Source organism: Mauremys reevesii, linkage group 24 (assembly GCF_016161935.1).
Source record: "Mauremys reevesii isolate NIE-2019 linkage group 24, ASM1616193v1, whole genome shotgun sequence".
NCBI lineage: Eukaryota > Metazoa > Chordata > Testudines > Geoemydidae > Mauremys > Mauremys reevesii.
The window spans coordinates 1572050-1586779 of record NC_052646.1 but is presented as its reverse complement, the minus strand read 5'-3'; the positions used below and the strand labels follow the sequence as shown (position 1 = coordinate 1586779).

Sequence of the window (14730 nt, the reverse complement as noted above, 5' to 3'; positions counted from 1 at the left end):
GGGGACAAAAGTCATCCTGGCTCCCAGCCCCCTGCACTAACCACTAACCCCCACTCCCCTCCTAGAGCTGGGGAGAGAACCCAGGAGTCCTGGCTCTCAGCCCCCTGCACTAACCACTAGACCCCACTCCCCTGCCAGAGCCGGGGAGAGAACCCAGGAGTCCTGGCTCTCAGCCCCCTGCACTAACCACTAACCCCCACTCCTCCTGCTGCTGGGGAGGGCAGGAGTCCTTCCCTGCCAGAGCCGGGAGAGAAACCCTGGCTCTCAGCCCCCTGCACTAACCACTAGACCCTACTCCCCTGCCAGAGCCGGGGAGAGAACCCAGGAGTCCTGGCTCCCAGCCCCCCTGCTCTAACCACTAGACCCCACTCCCCTCCCAGAGCCGGGGAGAGAACCCAGGAGTCCTGGCTCCCAGTGTCCTGCTCTAACCCCTTGCCACTGCTGCCCGGGTTTGAAATGCACAGGGGACAAGCCCCTGCCGTGGCACGCGGTGTAGAAGTGCCAGGATCGGCCAGGGCAGAGCTCCCTGTGGCCCGTGGAGGCGCCTCGGCGGGCACTGCCCTGCGTGGAGCCCGGCCTGTGAGTATTGCTGCTTCCTTGTTGTGTGGTGGGTTGAGATGGGGCAGGCCCCTGTGGTGCCCCCGGCCCAATCCTCGGGCAACTGGCCATAGCCCCGTTGTTAGCCCTGCTGTCACTGAGCGCATGGGCCAGCACTGCCCAGCCAGGCTGCCAAGGGGAAGAACGTGCCAAGCTCCCTGCCCCTTCCCGGTGTGGGCTGGGCAGGGCCTGCCCTGGCCATGGGGAGCAGCGGGGCAGTGGTGGGCCTGGGTACGAGGAGACTCTGGGCCGTGGGGCAGGGAGGCAACACAACTGGCCTGGTCTGGGGTGGTTCTTAGGCCTGTGGGGCCTGGTGCAGCCCCGTCCCTGCGATCAGGGCCCAGCCGGGGCTGCCGCTGGCTCAGGGCTGCTGGCGCTGTTTCCAGTTGTGGAAGCCGCCTAACCTTTCCCCTATTTCTTCTGGTTTCAGCTCCAAGCCACAGCAATCCTGGCGCCCGCCCCGTGTGCGTTTCTCCTTCGAGCAGCAGATGTTGGGAGCGCGGCAGGAAAAACCCCTGTGCTGCCTGCTCCGAAGCTCCCCCGCCCGCCCGCCCGCCAAGGAGGGAGCGAGCTGCAGCTGGTCGGCCCCTGCAGAAAGGCAAAGGGCTTTTTCACCTTCCCTGCTCCCTGCAGCGTCCCCCCGGGAGGGCAGGGACGGGGGGGGTGGCCGTGGCCCTCTGCACAGCGTCTGCCTTGGGGAGGGGCTGCACAAGCTGCTTGAAACCACCTGGCAGGGGCGAGGCGTAGACGCGCCAGCAGGCAGAAGGCGGGGGCACCGCACAACGCGGGGCCGAGGGTGGCCATGTGTGCAGGGCCTTGCTCTAGCTCACCCAGTGTGCGCCTGGCCCCGTGCCCTCCCAGTGCCCCCTCCAGTTCCCACAGGGGCTACTTGGCCACCCCGATCCACGAGGCAGAGCCCAGCCTGGAGTCAGGTCTGCGTTCCCAGGCGTGGGCAGCTCGCTGCGGCCACCCAGAGGTTTTTCAGGGGGCTCCCATTAGGAAAAGCCGTGGGAACCCTGCACTTTGCCACGGAGCCCCTAGGCCGGCTGGGCGTGAGCTGGGGAAACGTTCCCCCCTTTCCGCTGACTCGCAGTTGGGGTTCTTCTCCCCTCAGTGTGAGAGCCGGGCGCCGTGTCCCCTCCCGTCCATGCCTTGGCGACCCCCTGCCCAGCCAAACACCGAGGGATGCTAAAGCAACTGGGGGGAGGTTAAATAGCAGGAGCTTGCCAGGTGCTGGGCAGAGGGGGCGAGAGTCTGGCATGGCCCCATCTCCACAGTGGCCAAATCCTTCCCCATCTTGCCTGTGTTTAGTACCTGAACAGGGCTGAGCTGAGCTCCTGGTGCCCGAGGGCAGAGGGGTTCCAGGGATCCCCTGGGTCTGGGAGTGACATACCCAGCCCAGAAGGGCTCTGGAAGCCAGCCTCACATGGGTCACTGCACGGTGTCTGTGCTGTAAGGGGGCAGGAGACCCCTGTGCATGCTGGAAATCGTGGGCCTCGGGCCTTGTGCTTAAAGGCAGGTCAGGCCGAAGTCCCAGGTCCTGCGCCGGACTCCAGCAGCCCCTGCCCCGGGTGTGGCTTACCCAGGAGCCTGACTGGCCCATGTGGTCAGCTGCCAGGGAGGAGAGGGCAGGGCCTCGGGAGAAGAAAGTACCAGGCAGGGACGGAGCGGGGGCACCTGGGCGCAGGCACAGAGCAGAGCTCTGGACTCTCTGGTCTAATGGAGCGAGGGCTGCAGGGAGGCCCTGCCAGCGCCCCGGAGGGAGACGCTGCCCATGGAGGGCTCAGCCAGGCTGCGGAGAAGGACGTGGGAGCGGGCAGGACCCCAGCAGCCAAGCGGGGTTCGGGCTCCAGGCCGGGTGGGGTTGGGTTTGCGGGTGACCCTGGGTTTCCAGTGACCCTGCTGGCTTTTCCTGCCCTCTCCCCTGGGCGTGGAAAGTGGAGTCTTGTTTCCCTGGAACCGCAGCTGGGTGCCGTGGCTGGGGGAGCCCCGAAGTGGGCACTGGCCAGGGGGGTGTCCGGGTTGCCGTGTACGTGCAGGGGGCTATGGCAAAGCTGGCACTGCTGGGGTCCCAGGGGGGCTCCCAGCTGCTCCCCACTCTACAGCTGGGTGCCGTGGCCTGGGGAGCCCCCAAGTGGGCACTGGCCAGGGGGGTGTCCGGGTTGCAGTGTATGTGCAGTGGGCTATGGCAAAGCTGGCACTGCTGGGGTCCCAGGGGGGCTCCCAGCTGCTCCCCACTCCGCAGCTGGGCGCCGTGGCCTGGGGAGCCCCGAAGTGGGCACTGGCTAGGGGGTGGCCGGGTTGCAGTGTATGTGCAGGGGTGTGTGGCAGGGCTGGCATTGCTGGGGTCCCCGGGGGGCTCCCAGCTGCTCCCCACTCCGCAGCTGGGTGCCGTGGCCTGGGGAGCCCCGAAGTGGGCACTGGCCGGGGGGTGTGTGGCAGGGCTGGCATTGCTGGGGTCCCCGGGGGGCTCCCAGCTGCTCCCCACTCCGCAGCTGGGTGCCGTGGCCTGGGGAGCCCCGAAGTGGGCACTGGCTGGGGGGTGGCCGGGTTGCAGTGTACGTGCAGGGGTGTGTGGCAGGGCTGGCACTGCCGGGTCCCCGCGGGGCTCCCAGCTGCTCCCCACTCCGCAGCTGGGCACCGCGCCCCGGCGCAGCGCCAGGCCCCTGCCCACCCACGGGGCCCCTCTCCCGCGCCAGCTCCTGCCGGGGGCGCGCAGGCTCCTGCCCCGCCCCCGCGCGCCCCCACGCCCAGCCAGCCCCAGCCCGGCTCCGGCGGCGGCGCCATGTATCTGGCCGGGGTGGCGGTGGCCGCGGCCGCGCTCCTGTGGCTGCAGCGGCTGCTCTGGCCGCACCTGTGGGCGGACGCGCGGTTCCTGCTGCGGGCGCTGCGGTGCCGCCGCCGGGTGCTGCGGGGCGCCGCGGGCTCCAGCCTGGCCCAGCGCTTCGCCGGCCTGGCGCGGGCGGCCCCGGAGCGGCTCTTCCTGCGCTTCGAGGGGCAGCGCGTCAGCTACGGGCAGGCGGCGCGGGCGAGCCGGCGGGTGGCGAACGCGCTGCGCGCCTGGCGCGGCCCCGGGGGGCCCCTGCGGCCCGGCCAGACCGTGGCGCTGCTGGTGGGCAACGAGCCCGGCTTCGTGTGGGGCTGGCTGGGGCTCGCCATGCTGGGGGCCGTGCCCGCCTTCCTGGGCACCGCGCTGCGCCGCGGGGCGCTGCTGCACTGTCTGCGCGGCTGCGGGGCGCGGGCGCTGCTGGTGGCGCGCGGTGAGTGCGGGGCGCACGGGGGGAACCGGGGGGCGCACGGGGATACCCGGGGGGCGCACGGGGGGGACCCGCGGGGACAGAGGGGCCGGGGCGCACGGGGATACCCGGGGGGCGCACGGGGGGAACCCGCGGGGACAGAGGGGCCGGGGCGCACGGGAGGATGGAGGAACTGGCCGGGGGGGGGGGCGCTGGATTGTGTCACTTGATAAACTAGCGTCACCCAAAGGATCATCGGGCTGGGACAGGAAACCCCGCCCGGTCTGGGGGTTATGGGGAGCAAAGAGCTGCCCACCCGCACCCCCACCCGCACCACAGGACTCGGCTTCCTGCTGCGACCGACACGGGGCCCTGGGCAGCTGCCTCTGCGCCCAGCGGCCTGGCTGGGGGACGGGACTGGACTGGCTCCTCCCCAATGGCCCTGGGTGTCAGCCCCCAACCTCCGACATGGGAGCAATTGGGACCAGGTTTTGGAGAGAGCCCCTCGCGCTGGGTGCCAGGGAGGTGTTGGGTGCCGGGCAGGGGCTGGGTGCTCGGCCCTTGGAAATCTCACCCCAAGTGAGGGGCGAATGTTGGGTGCTCTGGGGTCCTCTCGGTGCCATGACACTTCGCTCCAGCTGGGGACAGTTTTCGGCAACGAAGGGGGGGCGGGTGAGGGCCGTGACCCATGAGCCCGGCACCGCTGCTGTGCTAGGCCCGAGAGGTGGAGCAGGCAGGGTCTCCAGCCAGCGCTTCCAGCGGGGCCTTTGACTCCCTGTGTGGCCTCCCAAGCTGGGCCCCGAAATCACCAGGCCCTGTGAAACCCTTGGCCTGAAAGCTCCGCATTAAAGCTCCTGCCGGCTCTGCTGCCCATGGGCTGGCTGGGAACCGATCCCCTTGGCGGCTCCTTGGCGTGGCTCTGAAAGCCCCAGCTCCTGCGGGGCCAGGTGCTCCGGACATCGCCCCCAGGGCCTGCGACACCCAGTGGGGCTGGCAGGTCTCTCATGTGTCCCTGGCTGCCCGAAGGCCCCAGATACAGAGGCAACTTCCTCACTGGTCACCATGGGCAGGGATCTGGCCTATGTGCTGCCATGTTTGCAAAGTCCCAGCGCCATGGGGGACAGGCACTGGCTCTGTCTGTTCAGCACCCAGCCCGACAGGGCCCTGCAACCTCCCCGGGGCCAGGCCCGGCTCCATGGCTCGGTCCGGGCAGCCCCCCGGGGCCGGGCCCGGCTCCATGGCTCGGTCCGGGCAGCCCCCCGGGGCCGGGCCCGGCTCCATGGCTCGGTCTGGGCAGCCCCCCGGGACCAGGCCCGGCTCGGCGGCTCTTGTTAACGCCAGTTCTCGTTGCCAGGCTGGACTGGAAAAACTTTTTAAAATAAGTTTGAGGCAAGTTTTCCAGTGTGCCCCTCCCCCCCTCCGCGCCCCTCCCCGCCAGCTGCAGTGCTGTGGCAATAGGAAGTTTTTCCTGGCAGATGGGACCCAGCCATGTTGTTTCACTTCCTTAAAGCTGAGAGCCCCAAGTGGGTGGAGGTGCAGCCCGGCTCCTTGGACCCAGGGCTCCCCGAGCCCAGCACAGAGCAGGTCCCGAGCGCTGCGCTGGCCGTGCTGGGCCTGGGGCTGCTGTGGGTCGCTGGCGTCACTTGGTTCGTTAGTGCTCCTGTTCCTGGGGCGCGGGGCGCTCTGGGTCTGCAGGGGGCATGGACGGGGGAGGGGAGCTGGTTTCGAGGGGAATTTGGTGCCTGGGGGGCCTGGCCAGGACGTGCCAGGTGAGGGGCGTTGGGATGAGCCGGCCGGGGCAGGGCAGAGTCATGTGGTGTTTGCTGTGGGCATCCCTGGGGGCCGCCTGGCGTTTGGGTCTGACATCAGGGCACCCTCCTGACATTCGAGCCAGGCCAGGAGCGATTGTGTCGCCCCTCTGCAGAGCCCTGCCCTGCCCGGCAGCCGAGACCCCCCCAGCTCGGTTCACACGGACAACTTGAATAACTGTAATTAACGCAGCAAGATGGCGCTTGGCCCGAGCCACCCTCTGGCATTGCCTAACGAGCTGGAAGTCATCACAGTAATTGCTGCCGCTCCGGGGCTTTAATGATGATTTAATTGGTGACAATTCGGCATCCTCAGCGGGGTGGGGGTGGGGAAGGTGGCCGGACGGGACTGGCGGGGGCAAACCCTGCCACGGCTCAGGCGGGCGCGGATGCCGCCTGGCTGGGAGCTGAACTCCGTGCCGGGGGGCTCACGAGAAACACGCGGCTCTTCTGCTGGGGGCAGCCTGGATCCCGACCTCCCTCCCCTCGGGGCCAGGAACCGCCAGATCTAGCCCCGAGCTGGTGCAAATCAGCGACGTGCCCTTGGGCCTGCAGTGCGCCAGCCGGGGCGGAGGGTTTAGAGGGGAGAAGCCTTTGTCTCCGGCCTGGCCCCTGTCCTGCTGGTGGGCTCTCGAGCCCGGGGCGGTGCCTGGCTGGGGTGTCCTCTCCCCGGCCCCCTCGCCTGCCCAGCCCCTCGTCCCTGGCATACGGCGCCTGCCCATTGCTGCTCCGAGCGCAGCCTCTCTCGTTGCCCTTGGGAGACGGCCCGTCCCTCCCCCCGTCTGGGTCCGGCTCCTCCCGTCCGTCCATCACTGCTTCATGGTGCTATTTCCCCCCCCTCCATGGCTCGTTACTCTCCTTTCCCCTTAACGACGGGCACCGCAGAGGCCTGTGAATCGGGCATTGTCTGCTGCAGTTATTGGGTGGGGTGAAGGAGGCCCCGTCTGGGGCAGCGCCAGCCGGCCGTGACTTTGGCACAGGGCTGTGGCCATCTGGCAGCAGCCTCCTGCGCCCCCCCCCCCCATGCTGGGTGCTGCACCCCAGGGTGAACAGACGGCCCTGCCCAGGAGCTCATGCCCTCCCCTCCCCACAGATCTGTATGAAGCTGTGGAGCCCCTGCTGCCCACCCTGCAGGAGCTGGGCATCGTGGTGTGGGTGCTGGGCCCGGGCCCCTGCCCGCCGGGGGTCACCAGCCTGCAGGAGCTGATGGAGGAGGCGTCCGACGAGCCGGTGCCCTCAGACTTATCCACGCCCAAGGACATGATGGACACCTGCCTGTACATCTTCACCTCGGGCACCACAGGTGGGGCTCCCCGCAGGGCGGGGGCTGCGGGTCTGGAGTGAGGGGCATCCGCAGAGCTGGCCGAGGGGGGGTGTTTGGAAAGGGCCTGCCTGGCTCTCTCCAGCGCCTGCTGCCTCCGCCCCTTCCCAAGCCCGAGGTCGTGGGAGCAGGGCCCGGTTCAGGGCCCCGGGGGCTGTCTGTGCCGGCTCCGTGCCCCAGTGCAGGGCAGCGCCTGGCAAAGCGCAGGGCTCCCTGCTCTGGCTTCTCCCTGCGTCTGGGGAGCTCCTGGCATCAGGTGGCTGCGGGGCCGGGATGAACAATGGGGGGCAGCAGGAGGGTGGGGCTTTGGGGCCCCTGGCCCTGCAGCTGTGGGGGGATGGGGAGGTTTAAACACAGACCACTCCATGGCATTGCTGCTGGGCCTGGCTGCTGAGCAGGGCCCGAGGGGAGCGACTGTTGTGGGGTGTCCCGAGGGGGGGGAAGCCAGGGTGTGGGGTGTGCCCAGCTCGGGGGGCCTCACAGGGGAGCCAGGACCCTGGGCACGGAGTGATCCCCATCTCCCCCTGCTGCAGGGCTGCCCAAGGCTGCCCGCATCAGCCACCTCAAGTGCATCATGTGCCTGGGCTTCTACCGCCTGGTGGGGGCCTCCAGCAAGGACGTGATCTACGTGGCGCTGCCCCTGTACCACATGTCAGGCTCCCTGCTGGGCATCGTCGGCTGCATCGGGATCGGTGAGCTGGGCAGCAGGGGGCCTCTCCGGGCCTGGCGGGTCTGGGCTGCCCCTTGCTGGGGGGGCTTGTCCGTGCCCGGTGAGGGGGGTCTGATGGGCTGTTCCCGCGCAGGCGAGAGGGGCCAGCGCTGCGGGGGGAGCTCCCGAGAGCATCTGCTCCGTGTGCAGCGAGGCAGAGACGCGAGCGGTGTGGGGAAAGGGACAGACGATAAGTCAGAAATATCACAAGGCCAATACAGAAATGCTGGGACACCCACACCAGGGACACGGCCTGCGGGTCAGGTCGGCCCATCTCAGCCAAGATACCTTAGACTTGGAGGTGACGCCGCGCTCGGGGCTGGAACGGCTCCTGTCTGAGCAGCGATGGGACTGCTCAGTCTGGAAAAGAGCCGGCAAAGGGGGGGACATGACAGATCTATCAAATCATGGCTGGGCTGGAGAAAGTGACTAGGGAAGTGTTATTTACCCCTTCACGGAGCACAGGAACCAGGGGTCACGCAATGACATTAACAGGCAGCAGGTGTAACACACACACACGGAAATACTTCTTCACACCACACAGTCAACCTGTGGAACTCGCTGCCGGGGGATGCTGGAAAGGCCAAAAGTATAACTGGGTTCAAAAAAGAAGGAGACAAGCTCATGGAGGATACGTCCACCAATGGCTGTTCGCCAGGATGAGCAGGGGTGCGACCGCCTGCTCTGGGTGTCCCTAAACCACCAACTGCCAGAGGCAGGGGCTAGCTGGCAGCTGGGTCACTCAAAACTCGGCCTGGTCCCTCTGACGCGCCTGGCACCGGCTGCTGGCGGGAGACGGGGCTCTGGGCACCTGGACCATCGGTCTGACCCCGTCTGGCCGCTCAGATGTTCTTAAGCTTTTGAGGCTCATATTCCAGCAGGAAGGGGGGGCCCATAGACCTCAGGCCCCATCCGGGCCAGGGGGACGGTGCTGCAGCCGTTAGAAGTGAGGCCACTGAGCTCAGCACATCCATCCCCGGCTGCCTTGGGATCCGCCAGGCGCCAGCCCCCGCAGGTCACCATAGAGGCATCAGTGACACTTTGCCTGTCCCAGGGCGCTGGGCTCCTCACCAGGGAGGCAGGGTACAGACACCCAGAGAGGCTGGGACTCTGTGCCAGAGCTGGCGATAGAACCCAGGCGTCCTGGCTGCCAGCCCCTCCCCCTGCCCTACCCCACTAGAGCCCACTCCCCTCCCAGAGCTGGAGACAGAACCCAGGCGTCCTGGCTGCCTTGGCCAGGTGTCGCTGTGGCCTGAGTGGGGAGGGTTGGCACGCCCGGCCCGTGGCTATGCAGGGCCTCAGGGCAGCTCTCTGAGGACGCTCTCCCCGCCAGGTGCCACCTGCGTGCTGAAGAGGAAGTTCTCAGCCAGCCAGTTCTGGGGCGACTGCCAGCACTACGGGGTGACCGTGTTCCAGTACATCGGGGAGCTGTGCCGCTACCTCGTCAACCAGCCCAAGGTCAGTGCTGGGAGCTGGGGGGCCACGTGGGACCGGGGGCCCCCTGCTGGGACTTGGATCCACTTCCCTCTGGGCTGCCCCTTAGCAGTGCTGACCCCTGAGCCCGGCCTGGTGTGCCCAGCCCTGGGGTGGGACGGGGCAGCTGCTCCGCACAGGGACAGCAGGATCCCAGAGCTGCGGGCACCATCTGAGCACAAACCCTCCTCCCCACTGGGGCCCATGAGGGGAAACCGAGGCATGGCAGTGACAGGTCCAGGAACAGACCCTTGCGCAGGCAGCAGGGCAGGAGCCAGGACGCCTGGGTTCTCTCCCAGCTTAGGGAGGGAGTGGGGGCTGGTGGTTAGAGGAGGGGGGCTGGGAGCCAGGACTCCTGGGTTCTCTCCCTGGCTCGGGGAGGGGGCTCCAGAGGTTAGAGCGGGGGGCTGGAAGCAGGTTACTGAACAGGTTCAGACCCTGCACTAACCTCTGGTCTGTGGGGGACGATCCCACACTCACCCAAAGCCCCCCCCAGGGAGAAGGGCAGCGGGAGCACGGCCTGCGCCTGGCTGTGGGCAGTGGGCTGCGGCCCGACGTCTGGCGCGAATTCCTGCGGCGCTTCGGCAACGTCCGCATCGTGGAGACCTACGGCATGACCGAGGGCAACGTCACCTTCTTCAACTACACCAGCACCCTGGGGGCGGTCGGCCGCGGCAGCTTCCTCTACAGGGTGAGCGGGGCAGGGGCAGCGCAGGCGGGGGGCTGCGGGTTGGGAGTGAGGAGCGCCGACCGGGCAGGGGGCTGCGAGGCAGGAGTGAGGGGCAGGGCCATCGGGGGCTGCGGGTCGAGAGTGAGGGGCAGCGCTGGGCAGGGGCTGTGGGTCGGGAGTGAGGAGCGCCGGCTGGGCGGGGGGCTGCGGGGCGGGAGTGAGGGGCAGCGCCGGCGGGCGGGGGGCTGCGGGTCAGGAGTGAGGAGCACCAGCCGGGCATGGATCAGGGACAGTGCGTGGGGGGTCTCTGACTCTCTGCGCCTCTTTCAGCTCTTCTGCCCCTTCGAGCTGGTGCGCTACGACCTGCTGCAGGGGGCACCGGTGCGGGACGCGGCCGGGTGGTGCCAGCGGGTCGGCCCAGGTGAGCGGCAGGGGCTGGCTGGAGGGGGGGGAACTGGCCGGCTGAGGTCCCTGCTCACCGCTGCCCCCCACAGGCGAGACGGGGCTGCTGATCGCGCCGGTGACCCCCCAGAACCCCTTCCTGGGCTACGCGGGGGGCAGGGAGCTCTCGGAGCACAAGCTGCTGCGCGGGGTCTTCGCCGAGGGAGACGCCTACTTCAACACGGGCGACCTCATGGCCCAGGACGCCGCCGGCTTTGTGTATTTCCGGGACCGTACCGGGGACACCTACAGGTACCAGAACTACAGGGACCCCGGCATCCAGAGACACCCCCGGGCAGCCCCAGAGACACCCCAGGGCAGCACCAGACACACACCCCTGGGCAGCCCCAGACACACCCCCAGGGCAGCCAGCCCTCCCCTCCAGAGACACACCCGCCCGGGCAGCCCCAGAGACACCCCCCAGAGACACCCCCGGCAGCCCCAGACACCCCCCCCGGGCAGCCAGCCCCCCGCTCCAGAGAGCCCCCTCCCAGTGCAGTTTGGGGAGCCCTTTGCAGGGCTCTGCACAGCTGGAGCCCGGGAACCAGCCCCCCAAAGGGCAGGACCCAGAGCCGCTGGTGTTTGCCCCTCTGGGGCCCGACCGGGCTGCTGGGTTCGGCCTTGAGCGCAGGGCCCTGGCCCAGGCGGGCCCAGAACCGGGCCTGGCAGGTCCGTGTGCTTCTCCCATGGCCACCTGCCCATCCCCCGCGGGGGTCCCGCAGAGCCGGGGCTCGGGGCTTGGCCGGGGGTCGGGGGCTCAGGCTCTGCCCTGCTCAGGCCGCGTTTGCCCCCAGGTGGAAAGGTGAGAACGTTGCGACGACGGAGGTGGCCGAGGCCCTGGCCGCGCTGGACTCGCTGCAGGAAGTCAATGTCTACGGGGTCGCCGTGCCAGGTACCCCCCCGCCGCCCCCTCCCCTGCAGGCCGCTGCCAGGGGCTCCCCAGGAAAGCGGGAAGCTGGGGCGGGGCGGGGGGTACAGCTGCCTCCTGGAGCCCAGTGGGAGAATGTCGGGGGGGGGAGGTTCTGTCCCTTCTGTCTCCTCCCCTCACCCAGCAGAGTCTGAGCCCCGCCCCCGGTGTTCATTGCTCCCCGTCTCCCCCAGGGTACGAGGGCCGTGCCGGGATGGCCGCCATTGTCCTGAGGCCGGGCTGCGAGCTGGATGGGGCCCAGCTGTACAGCCACGTGGTGGAGTTCCTGCCCCCCTACGCCCGGCCCCGCTTCCTGAGAGTGCAGGTAACGCCCGCCAGGCACCAGGGCCATGGGGGGGTGCAAACACCGCCAGCCTCCCCATCAAAGGCTTGGAAATGACACCCTGGGGAAAGATGCGGCTGCCTCAGGGGTGGGTAGGGGCGGCTGTTTGTACAGGGATCCCTCACCTGGGGCTGAGATGCAGCTGACTCTGGGGTGAGGCGTGAGGGCTGTTTGGGACAGGAAGTGACAAACATCCCAAATCCAGGGGGAGCTGGAGGGGACACCTCATTAAAGCCCCAGACAACACATAGCAACTGCCCCTCCCACCCCGAATTGCCAGAGTGCCCCCCCCCCCGGGGCACCCAGCACAACAGCTCAGGCCAGTGAAGCTGGGGGGAGGGGGCAGATTCTGGCAGCTTAAAGGATCTGAGCAAAGACCCAGGAATCCAGACCGGGGGGTGTCTGCCAGCAGGAGCCCCCAGCCTCTGGCACCTGCACCCAGGAGCTCTGCCCCCCTTGCCTCCAGCAGCTCCCCCATCCCTGCACACACACCCCCCGGCCGAGCTCTGATGCGTCTCCCCGGCAGGACCACCTGGAGATGACACAGACCTTCAAGCAGCACAAGGTGCGTCTGGCCAGCGAGGGCTGCGACCCCACGCGCCTCCCGGACCCGCTGTACCTGCTGGACGACGCCTCGGAGGCCTACGTGCCCCTGACCCCGCGGCTCTGGGAGGGCGTCGTCTCGGGGGCTGTCCGGATATAACACCCCCCTCCACCCCCCTCGGGCCCCTCTGGCTGGGGGTCACCTGGGGAGACTACGTGTCCCAGCATGCACAGCTCAGCACCATTGCATGCTGGGAGCTGTAGTCTCTGGGTGCTCAGGCAGCTGGGCTGATGGGACAGGCCTCTGGGGTGCTGCCTGCCCTGGGGAGGGAGCTGGGGGCGGAACAGGGCTCAGTGGCTGCAGGATTTTCCCCACGTTGCAGCCCCTGGTCCTTCCAGCTCCCTCCCCAGTGCGCCCCATGTGTCACCCCCCCACACTTCCTGGCCCCCCCTCCCCCGCGCACACCCCACTCCTGTGCCCCAGGGGGCTGGAAGCCGGGAGCTCGGCCGTCTCGTCCTGGCTCACCCATGCCTGTCTCCAGCAGGGCGGCGCCATGGGATGTGCTGGGCCGTGTCCTGCATCCCCCCTCCCTGCCCTGGGCCTTGGGGCCGAGGGAGCTGCCTGCGCGCCGCAGGGTCACGCAGCGGGCGGGGAGTCCAGGGAGCTGGATTCGAATCCTGGCTCCACCATGACTTGGGGTGGCCTCGGGCTGGTCCCTGAGCTCCCAGCCGGGCCTCGGGGAGAACGGCCCTGCCTCCCCGGCCTGGGTCTGGCTGGGCTGTTCCGAGTGCGAGATGTGCAGGCAGGGCCCGAGCCTGTCCGAGGAGGCAGCGGGTGACCTTTGCCCCCGGGGGTGGGGAGGGAGGGAGGGGCCGGGGGGAGTTTGTACTTTTTATACCTTTTGGCAAATAAAACATTTTTAGCAAAGCGTGTTGCTCTCTTGTGCCCCCCCCCCGGAGCTGGGAGCCCCCCCCGCCCTCCCCAGCATCTCCCCCTGGCACTGGGGCGCTCTGACCCCACCGCTGTGGCTGGGCAGCCTGGGGTGCTTCAGTTCTGCAGGGTTCATCGGCCGGGGGTCGGTGTAGGGGCCCGGGGGCTGCCCCAGGAAGGGCCCAGACCAAGGCCAGAGCCTCTTCCTGGGCACCTGCACCTCCCCCCTTCGCTCTGGGCTCTGGCCTTGGCCTTGTGGGGGGCAGGACAGGCAGGTCCCCCCCTCCCCCCATGTTCCAGGGACCCACCTGCGCATTGAATCTGCCCTGGGCTGGCCCCTGGCAGTCGGTTGCACCCTGGTCCATGGGGCACAATCCCCTCCCCCACGGCCCCGGCAGCCTGATAGACACAAGGGCTGGGCCCTGCTGGGGCCCCCCTAGGGCTCCCTGGAGCCCCCGGGCCCCTTCATGTGCACTGGGCCTCGCCGCTGCGTCCGCCCTGGGGGACTCTCTGCCACTGGAGACAGGAACGAGCCAAGGCCCCGTGGCCCTCGGACCTTGGCCACCCCCAGATCAGGCCCTGTGCATGTCCCCCTTCCACCCCCCCAGCTGTTCGGACTCCTGCAGGCTGCAGGGGGTGTCTCCAGGCCGGGTACCCCGATATTCTATGGCCTCTCCCCTGTGGCAGCCCCAATAGGGGGGAGCTGCAGAAGGGGGGAGCCGAGGAAGCAGACACGAACCCCCCCCGCCCCAAGGTTAAAGCTTCTGGCATGAACCCTGCTGTGCCCAAAGGGAGGGAAGAGGAACCTGCCCCTCCTGGGGGGGTCCCTGCTCGCCCCCCAGAGCATCTTATTCCAATGCTGCCCCCACACACGCGCAATCCCCAGGATCTGTGCCCCAGGCTGGGTAAATCCCCTGATTTCAACCCAAACTGTGAAGTGGGGTCAGGTTTGCTGGGTCTGGGTTATCAGGGGGCTGCGGGTCGGGAGTGAGGGGCACCGACAGACCTGAGGGGGGAGCCCAGGGCTGGGCTAAGAGGGGGCTGCGGGTCGGGAGTGAGGGGCACCAGCAGAGCTGGAGGGGGGGCGAGCTGGGCTAGCAGGGGACCGTGGGTCGGGCTGGGGGGGAGGGAGGCTGCCACGTTCCCCTCTTTTTGCTCCAGGTTTGGGGGTCTCTGCAGAGAACCCCCCCAGCCAGTGGCGCTGCGGCCGGTCGTTTTGGGGCCCGGGGCAGCTACTGCCCTGACCCCCCCCACACGTCCCCCCGTGTCACGTGGGGCGGGCTGGGGGCGCCCTGGCCCTGAGGGGGGCGGGGGGGTTGTTACTGTTGGAACAACTGAGCTGCGGCTCCGCCGGGGCCCCCCCGGCTCCCCCCCCGCAGGCAGCGACGCCCCTTTGCATGACTCAGGCCTGGCTGGAGCCACAAGGGCCGGTTCTCTCCAAGCCCTTGGTGGGGGAGTCCCCCCCCGGCACAGGGGACACCTCAGCCCCCCACTTAGTGGCAGGGGGCGCGGCGCTGAGGCCTGGGGGGCAGCGGAGCCCTCCCCTCCCCCAGCTTTCGGCAGCCCCCCCCCCTCCATCCTCCCGGCGTAGCGGGGGGGGCAGAGCCCTGACATTCACCAGCCGGCCCCGGCGGCGCACTGCAGCCTGGGCCCCAGGGACGGGGGGGGCAGCATGGACCCCCCCGTCCTTTATCCCTCTCTAGGGGCTCCCCCAAGCCCCCAAACGGCGCCTGCTCCAGCGGCAGCACTTA

At 68.9% G+C, this 14730-nt stretch overlaps 1 protein-coding gene across 2 annotated transcripts; it reads left to right on the top strand.

Annotated features, from left to right (window-relative positions):
- Positions 1 to 3380: 3380 nt before the first annotated feature.
- Positions 3381 to 12923, top strand: SLC27A3 (solute carrier family 27 member 3). 2 transcript variants are annotated; one of them, XM_039512308.1, is made up of 10 exons: positions 3381 to 3857; positions 6735 to 6944; positions 7496 to 7654; positions 9005 to 9129; positions 9641 to 9835; positions 10145 to 10235; positions 10309 to 10507; positions 11050 to 11147; positions 11357 to 11487; positions 12032 to 12923. In XM_039512308.1, the coding sequence occupies exons 1-10, from the start codon at positions 3383 to 3385 to the stop codon at positions 12206 to 12208; spliced, it is 1860 nt and encodes a 619-aa protein (XP_039368242.1). In that variant the 5' UTR covers positions 3381 to 3382; the 3' UTR covers positions 12209 to 12923. The 2 variants fall into 2 exon arrangements, with proteins under 2 accessions (XP_039368242.1, XP_039368241.1); XM_039512307.1 differs by lacking the exon at positions 3381 to 3857 and adding an exon at positions 4025 to 5479.
- The last annotated feature ends 1807 nt before the right edge of the window (positions 12924 to 14730 follow it).

Bases quoted from the DNA above. Each gene is read 5' to 3' on its own strand.
- SLC27A3 (XM_039512307.1), top strand. From the start codon at position 4,915: ATGTGCTGCCATGTTTGCAAAGTCCCAGCGCCATGGGGGACAGGCACT. The intron at 11,148-11,356 runs GTACCCCCCCGC...CGTCTCCCCCAG, and splicing joins CTACGGGGTCGCCGTGCCAG to GGTACGAGGGCCGTGCCGGG. The intron at 11,488-12,031 runs GTAACGCCCGCC...TCTCCCCGGCAG, and splicing joins CCCGCTTCCTGAGAGTGCAG to GACCACCTGGAGATGACACA.